General features: G+C 38.7%; 2 protein-coding genes across 2 annotated transcripts; one reads left to right on the top strand and one right to left on the bottom strand.

The window, feature by feature from the left end:
* Window positions 1–347: 347 nt before the first annotated feature.
* LOC18102358 (uncharacterized) lies at window positions 348–4,776 on the top strand. Its single transcript, XM_006378113.3, has 14 exons — window positions 348–626; window positions 727–882; window positions 967–1,065; window positions 1,328–1,429; window positions 1,509–1,652; window positions 1,873–1,967; window positions 2,074–2,203; window positions 2,280–2,384; window positions 3,281–3,387; window positions 3,462–3,513; window positions 3,896–3,985; window positions 4,076–4,160; window positions 4,249–4,313; window positions 4,394–4,776. Exons 1-14 carry the CDS (start codon window positions 534–536, stop codon window positions 4,487–4,489), a joined length of 1,419 nt encoding a protein of 472 aa, XP_006378175.2. The 5' UTR covers window positions 348–533; the 3' UTR covers window positions 4,490–4,776.
* A 290-nt stretch (window positions 4,777–5,066) lies between these two features.
* LOC18102357 (LEAF RUST 10 DISEASE-RESISTANCE LOCUS RECEPTOR-LIKE PROTEIN KINASE-like 1.5) lies at window positions 5,067–7,783 on the bottom strand. The gene has a single exon (XM_006378112.3). It carries the CDS (start codon window positions 7,484–7,486, stop codon window positions 5,573–5,575), a length of 1,914 nt encoding a protein of 637 aa, XP_006378174.1. The 5' UTR covers window positions 7,487–7,783; the 3' UTR covers window positions 5,067–5,572.
* Between the last annotated feature and the right edge of the window lie 704 nt (window positions 7,784–8,487).

Genomic DNA, 8,487 nt, shown 5'->3' with positions numbered 1-8,487 from the left:
CATTCTCATTCAACTTTTTAATTTGTAAGATTTGTTTCTCATTATTTTAATAAACTTGAAAAAAATAAAACATTAATAAGTTATTTTCGAGCTCATTTTCCATTACTTAATCAAATACTGGAAAGTGTTTTCCAACTTATTTTTCATTACACTACCAAACATCAGAAAATAATTTATTTTTTCAGAATTTACTTTCCAAAAAAAATTATTTTCCAGTAAACAAATAGGCTAAATATGTGCTCCTGTAAGGCTTAATTAATCAATTTCAATAAACTACAAGGACTGAAGTTTACGGTCACGAAATGTATAGACGGGTGGTCCCTACGTAAAAGGAAATAAAACCGACACTCTTCCCTGTAGCAACTGTCCTTATTTCTCCTACACAGACCGCGACGGCAACACTGTGATCAAAGGAAATAAAACCAAGATTCGTTATTGGAGTCCCCGACACTATTCCCTGTCGCAACTGTCCTTATTTCTCCTACACAGACCGCGACGGCAACACTGTGATTGTTGAAAGAAAGACAGAAGAAATGGAAGGTGGTGTTAAATTGGACAATTGGGGTTACGAGGTCAACACTTCCTCGGATGCTTGCATCTCTGCCATCAACTCTTATTACCACCAGGTCTGTCTTCTTTTCTCTATCTCCTCTTATTAATTGGATTGCCAGAGAGAAAGAGGGAGTTTTTTTTTTTGGGTTGGTGTTGATTCTTGGCTAAATGAAGGTTCTTAGTTATGGAAGAGAGAGGCGTGTGATTTTGGAAGCTACACTTCATGACAAAGACTGCGTGTTAGCCAATATTCTGGCAGCTCATTTCCTCTGCTCCTCTGCCAATCCTTCCCGAGCTTCTTTCCATATCCAGGCTGCAAACTCTCGACTTGTAAGTGTTTTGCCCTCTGTACTCATGTACGGCCTTTGTCTTTTGATGGGATGTTTCACCTGTGAAATTTCTTTTAACAAACAGGAAGAAGCCACCCCTTATGAGAAAGCAGTTTTTGATGCTCTTAATTCTTTGATTTGTGAGAATAGAGATGATGATGTTGCTCTTCAATTTCATTCTAAGGTACGCCTACCCTTTCACCCCCTCTATCCTTAAAGCTAATCTGTTAATGCATTTTGGCCATGAGAGAAAATCCCTATTCTTCCTTAATGCCTTCAAGAAAGGGGGGCTTTTTCTAAATTTTTTTTAGCTTAAGTCTTTTTTTTTTCCTTAGTTACATAATTTAAATTATAGTGCTAATTGAACACTATGTCATTAAATGATTTATATGGGCTTTAATCATACAACCTCTAATTTCATTTGATGCATACATTTTATTTTACAGCTCCTCAATGATTACCCAAGAGATCTAGTTACTCTTAAAAGAGCTCAAGTTTTATGTTTCTACATGGGTAGACCTGACCTGTCCCTGGACCTTGTGCAACAGGTTCATTTCTGTCCAGATAGCATAAGGTATATTTTATTATCAACCACCTTGGGGTTAACAAGACTTTTCATTTCAACAGGTTCTACCCAGAAACCAAGAAGAAGATTATATATATGGCATGCTTGCATTTTCGTTATTAGAGCTGGGCCGAATGGCTGATGCTGAGGAAGCAGCAAGAAAGGGATATGAGATCAACAAGCAAGATTACTGGGCGCAACATGCTGTGGGTTCTCATCATCTTAGTATGATGCAGTACATGATATCTTGCCTTTTTATGTTTTTTCCACCGTAGTGGAACATACTATTTTGCTCATTGTCATGGATAAATTTTAACTTGTCTTTTAAGAGAGATCAGGAGTATGAGTTTGGTTTGGAGTGACTAAGTACTATATGATAGCAAGAGCTAGAATAGACCATCCTTTTGAGTGTCAATTCTTGTGCAGATGTGTCATGTCCTTCAGTATCAATGCCGTTTCAAAGATGCAGTAGACTTCATGGAAGAATGCTCATCTTCATGGAGTTCTTGCTTGTCATTCATGTATGTATAAAATGTTCTAGTATAGAAATGAGATGCTATATGTTATTATAAATTTCCTGATGGCTTTCTCCAATGCCCGAGGTGGCGTCACTGTTTCAATCTACAGGCTGACACATAATTGGTGGCATGTTGCTCTTTGTTACTTGGAAGGTCATGCTCCGGTGAGAAAAGTTTTAGAAGTTTATGACCAACATATCTGGAAAGAGTTGGAAAAAGCTGATGCTGTGCCTCCAGAAGTATGTTATTCTGCTATCTGTTCAAATTTCGCCCTCATTTTGTGCGGAAGTGGTCTTACTTTTATTGTGCATTCAGGTGTACTTGAATGCTCTGGGTTTGTTGTTGCGTGTGTATCTAAGGGGTGAGCTTGACATCTTTGATGACCGTCTGAAGACTTTAGCTTCCTGCATAACGGATCAAGTAAGTTATATGTGTTTTAGTGTAAGAACCATAGAAAAAGTAACTAGTCAATCAATGAGTGATGTCTGCGATTTGTTGGAATATAGTTCTCTCATGAAACTTTGCAAAACATATCTGAATGATCATCTCTACTCTATTCTATTTGAGAGATCATAAAAGTCTCTGAGATTTTCTGTGAAGGCTTATTTCAAGAATTTTGTATCCTCACACAGTCCGAAACAAAAAGCTGAATTTAGTAACTAATAATCTTCTGTTGTTATAACTTCATTATAATAGACCAGCCCCGTAACTATAACTATAATCACTATAACTGAAATGAACAACATGAAAATATAGTTGTTATTGTAAAGATTAAGTTTCAGAAATTAAAGGTCAAAGCATGCAAATTGTGCTCTTCATATGGAAAAAGAACCCCCTTTCCCTGGATTTGGCAGTTCTCTCCTAGATATATGAACCCTTACAGGTTTGCTGGACAATTAGCTGTGTCTTCTGCACTGGATATGCTGGACACAGACAAGTCCTGGATTGTGCTTCAGCTATCAGCACCTTGCATGCTGTTGTTTTGTTTTTCTATTATCTTGTTTGTGCATACTGTCTCTTCATTATCAAACATATAATACAAGAATCAGGAGCTTGCATCTACATGCCAAAGGAGCGGATGGAACAAAATTTCTTTTAACTCACCCCGGGAGTGAAGTTCGCAACAGTTGAAGACTTTGACTTTAATTAAAGCTCTAAATTCCAATGATAATTTGTTTTGAGATGCATTTTTCATGCTTTCACGAGCAATTATGTTTAAATACCATTGGTATGCATATGGGCACGTATTTTTCATGTTACTGTGTTCGTGTTGTCTGATTATTATGTGATACTTCCATGTGCATTACAATATCTAGGCCAACTGGTATTTAGAGTGGCACCTTGATGTGTTGATATTATGGGCCTTGGCTAAAACTGGTGAACCTTCAAAGGCAGAAGATTTACTTGAGGGCTTGAAATCCAGGTAGAAGCCTGTGCTATCTTTATACATTTTCATGCATGGCCCTACATTATTGTAATCTCGTCGTCTTTTTGCAGAATTCAAAAGATGAGCAAGAAGAAGCAACAAAGAATGCAGAAAGTGATTCGGGTTTGTTCTGATTGCTGCTTCTCTTACCATTTTTTTATCTCCATTTATACAATTTCATGTTAGTAGCTGGTAAGATACCTTTGGATGCAACTAGGCCACATCCCAAAGATGCAGCGAACCCCCATCCTGGAGGGGTATGGATGTTGACCATAATTAGAATATATAACCTTTTCCTCTTTTCTTTGTTTGTAGCAAATGATCAGAAAATTGTAACAATTGTGGGTTGGATTCGCATTTTTCTCTCTTAAATTCACAAAACTTCCTTTGGTTCTATGTTAACGTGGTGGTTACTTTTCATAAATCTGTTGCTATTGCTTTCTTCAGATGCTTTTTGAAAGGTGTTTTTGAGATATGCAAGGATATCATTTTCCCCTTTTCTCAGCTTGCAGAAGCCTTATTCGAGTATGGGAGGGGTAATGACAAGCAGGCATTAGATTTACTTGATTCAGATTTTGATGCCAATGATTGTAAGGTACTATTATCAAGTTGATTCATGTGTTTTGATCAGCTGTATTTACACATTTGAATTAAAAGATATGAATTTTACTGTCCTTTGTGCTAGATGCTTGGGGCATCAGATGAACAACTTGATGTATTTAATGAAGTCTGGTACAGCATGTTACTAAATACTGGACAAGCCGCCAAGGGTACATACGTTTGGCATCCCAAACCTCCTATTTCTGCAATTTAAGTTAACTTCATTGTGGCTCTTCTGACTTCTTTCTTGAGTTGTAGCAATAGGAGTAATGGAGAAGCAGATCAAGAAGAGGGAAGGAACCCCATTCATGTGGCGCTTATTGGTATAGCCCTGACTTGTATGCAGAGTTTTTTTTAAGGATAAAATGATCTGGATGAGTGACAATTTCATGACCTATTGCAGGAGAGAGGCTATGCAATGACAGGCAGTCAGGAAGCAACAGTTGCTGGTGAGAAGGCTAGGGCCTTAGAAGCTGCACATTTTGTTCAGGTGGCATGAAAGATGGATCAATCTACCAGCTATGCATTTGGACATCTTGTTACATACATGAATTCTACTCGGCTCTAGCCTTGCTTCATAACTGTGTGAATTACAGATGAAAAATGTGTAACCTTTCTTCCATCGTTCCTAGTTATCCTTTATCTGCATCCCATGATTCCATCTCAATCAAGGGAGAACAATGAAAAGGAAAAGGTGAATCGATGAGTCTGTTTGTCTGAAGACTGAACTAGATAAAGTTACCATTGTGTGAAAGCAAAAATAAAGGCAATCAATATTTTGGTTGATCAGTGGGCTTATCAGATATTTTGACACTGATGGGATAATAATAGAGCATGTTTTCAATCATATCATACACCTTACGCTAATAATAGTTGATGAGGGTGTACAAAAAGATTAAACTAGGAAAGGCAAAAAGATTAAACTAGAAATGAAGAAGAAATGATTGCTTGTGAAGTCATTGTTGTTGTGGCAGCAATCTTCATCCGAGGATTGGAAGTGGAAGGTGGGAGGTTTTTTTTGTTTTTGTTTGTCACAGCAGATTAGGTTTCTCTGATAGAAACATTTTCACCAGAAATTAATACGTAACATTGTTGTTACATCAGAAAGATGACTTCGTGCAATTGCAGTTTAGTAACCATGTTGCTAGCTTGATCAGAACAGAGCAAAAAAGGATGAGCTTGCAACAATTCTAGTACTCCTTGCTACATCCTGAACGAACTTTATACTATACAAAATATGCAGAGTTTCCTCTTCATACTTGCTGTGATGAGAGCAAAATTGACAATTGAAGATTTAGATAAACTGTAAAGACAGCTAACTACTTACAAGGCATGGACATCTTCTCTTCATCATAAACTACAGTCTGTAATCAAAGCAGACAACATAAAACGCCCAACCATGACTAGTAGTCAGGTCAATCAAAAGCCCCAAACCACACCAATCAACAACTGATCTCCCCACACCAGAGCACAGCCATGCCCACAACATAATCAAAACCTTTAGCCATGCCAACTCCTTCGCACAACTGCCCACCAGATAATGCAGATATGTTGTGATGGTCCAGATTCGGGTCGTGACAATTTACTTAATGCCAATCGTTCGGCTTCGAATCCGACTCAGCTCCTCCACAACCTCCCTCGAATCTGGCCGATCATCCTTGTCCGCCGCCACACACCTGAAGGCCAGCTCAGCCACGGATTCAATACCGTTCATAGTTTCCTCATCAACACCTAAAACAGGGTCAACAACCTGACGAAGCAGACCCATTTGGATTTTGGATACTACAAGATCAGCCAAAGCCATCTCCCTCTTGTCCCTACTCTGGTCCACTGCCCTCAAACCTGAAACCAGCTCCAACAAAACCACTCCAAAGCTGTAAACATCACTCTTCTCTGTTAACCGGAACGACCGGTGGTAATCCGGGTCCAAGTATCCAGGTGTGCCTTGAGGCCCGGTACAAACATACCCAGATGAAGATGAAGATGTTTCAGGCAAGACTAAAAGCCTTGAAAGCCCAAAATCACCCACTTTAATTCTCATATCTCTCTCTATAAAAATATTGGATGATGTAATATCTCTGTGAACAATGGGTGGTTTAACTGAGAAATGCAAGTACTCTATAGCTAAAGCCGTTTGCAATGCGATATCAAGCCTCACTTGCCACGTTAAAGAACTTTTACGGTGCAAGTTGTTTGTTCCATGGAGGTGGTCAGCGAGAGTGCCGTTGGGGACGTAGTCATACACCAGAAGTAACCCTCTTGGATCACTGCAATACCCGTGAAGTTTAACGAGATTTGAATGATTTATTGAAGATAATATCAAGATTTCGTTGCAGAATGACTTGGTTGAAAATGCTCTGCCAGCGGCTGCAGCTTGGTGGTGTCTGTGGAGGTATTTAACAGCAACGATTCTGGCATCAGAGAGCTGGCCTAGATACACAGACCCAAACCCTCCATCTCCAATTTTACGCTTGGGGTCAAACCTGTTAGTTGAGGATTCAAGCTCCTCGAAGGTGAACGCAGGAGGGAGAAGACTAGCAGAGCGGTGGCGGTGAAGGAACAGTGTCGTTGGGTCGTCTTCTGTTTTCAATGATTTCAATCGCCTAAACCTAAAAACAATTCCAAAAACCAAAACGGCAATTACAAGACATAACACTGCGGAGATGGAGCACAAAATGGCGACTCGGTTTGGGTCATTTTGGTGAATCCATGTAGGTGAAAACCGAGTTCTGGACTGAAAACAAAAGAAATTCTTTTCTGGGTCTGAGGAATTGAAGCCACAAATTCCTTTCTTGGATTTGCATTCCCTGCAGCTGGAGAAGAAGGAATCTTGAGACTCATCGTACTCAACTTGGAACCCGATTTTCAAGAAATTGTCAAGGTACTCTAAGATGTCGGTTTGACATCCCTGCTTTTGGAGACTACGAGGAGTAGCAGATCCACAGTCATTGAGGAGGTTAAGTGGGTTCTTGACGAGCTTACACTCCCAGGGACAGTGGCTGCAGTTTGGGAGATTTGGTGGGGAACAAGAGCGCAGAACAGAAAGCCGAGAACAATAAGAATCAGAAACTCGAAATGGTGAACTGGAGAGATTGATGGAATGGGCAGGAATGGAAGAAAGATCACTAAAGCAAGTAGCAGCGGGTCTTATCGTTGTTGAGGATGTTAAAGAGGAGAGTTGAGGAGATAGAAGAAGAGAGGAGGAGTTGGGGTCGAAGTGAAGGAGAGCAAAAGAGAGGTTATTAATGGAGATTATGGAGTGAGGAGAAGAGCATTTTAGTTGAAAGAAAGGGTGACCACAACCAGGTGATAAAGAGAAGGGGAAAGGAGGAGGAGAAGTGGATGCGAATGGAGGGCATGAAGAAGATCTCAAAGATGTATCTTGCTTTGAAGTACATTCATGGAACAGAGGATCTGCTGAAATAATGCTATATAGAGAACAGATCAGCATCAAGATGGAGAGAAGAAGAAAGGAATGGTGGGGTTGCTGAGGCATTGCTATGGTTTGGATTGGATTGGTGGAGATGATGATGATCAAGAAAGAGAGATGGGTTCTCGAACTAAACTAAATCTTGCTTGAGATAGTTGGAGTGGATTCTTCTGGTTTCAGTGGAGGCTACTGCCTAGGTTGTCGGAGGAGATGAAAGAGTGACGGAGAAGACTAGTGGGGGGGTATCGAGAGAAGTGAAGGAAGGTCACGTGAAGAGAAGGGGAAACATATTAGAGTTGGCTTTTCTGCGCTCTCGATGTGCTTTTGGAATTTTACATCACTTTCGTTCCTTCACGTGGGTAGGTGGCCTAGTGATGACCTTGGACTCGAGTACTCTAAATTACTTTCAAATTATTGCCATTTTATTGGTGAATTTGCAATTAACAATACGTTTTGATTTGGCGATTTATGAGTTGTTTTTTCATTTTCAATTTGGTTACCATCCTCGAATCGAATAGAATAGAAGAAACTAAAACAATAAGACGAAGTAAACAAAGAAAAAAAAAGAATTGTCTTTGATAATGATATATAAAATAAATTGATTATTTATTTATTGTGTTTATTTGATTTATAGTTAATAAAATAAAATAAAATATGAAAATATTTATTTTAATCTTAATAAATATTACTATTAAATTTACATATTTTAAAAATAAGTTGATGTTATTTTTTCTATTTTATCTTACATTGAATATTAAAATTAATAACCTTACTTATTAAACTCAGACCGGCCTGTAGGTCTACCCAGAATTTGGTCAGCTCATGGCCAGCCTAAGTTCAGGTTTAAGAAGAATAGATGATGGATTAACCTAATTTGACCTGGTCAAAACTTGAGTCGAGTCGCAACCTGGTTGACCCGAGGGTGAAATTTATGTCAAAGCCTATTGATTTTTTTTATCAAAACCATATTATTTTGATTTTTTTAAGAAAAAAATATTTTTTAGGTTAACCGGGATTTTTTTTATTTAATTGATGGATGGGATATGTTTATATATGGCAATATAGAT

This window comes from Populus trichocarpa, chromosome 10 (genome assembly GCF_000002775.5).
Source record: "Populus trichocarpa isolate Nisqually-1 chromosome 10, P.trichocarpa_v4.1, whole genome shotgun sequence".
NCBI lineage: Eukaryota > Viridiplantae > Streptophyta > Magnoliopsida > Malpighiales > Salicaceae > Populus > Populus trichocarpa.
Note: the sequence above shows the minus strand (reverse complement) of the source record. Positions and strands in the feature narration are given on the sequence as shown.

Bases quoted from the DNA above. Each gene is read 5' to 3' on its own strand.
- LOC18102358 (XM_006378113.3), top strand. From the start codon at position 534: ATGGAAGGTGGTGTTAAATTGGACAATTGGGGTTACGAGGTCAACACT. The intron at 1,968-2,073 runs GTATGTATAAAA...TTCAATCTACAG, and splicing joins AGTTCTTGCTTGTCATTCAT to GCTGACACATAATTGGTGGC. The intron at 4,314-4,393 runs GTATAGCCCTGA...GACCTATTGCAG, and splicing joins CATTCATGTGGCGCTTATTG to GAGAGAGGCTATGCAATGAC.
- LOC18102357 (XM_006378112.3), bottom strand. From the start codon at position 7,486: ATGCCTCAGCAACCCCACCATTCCTTTCTTCTTCTCTCCATCTTGATG.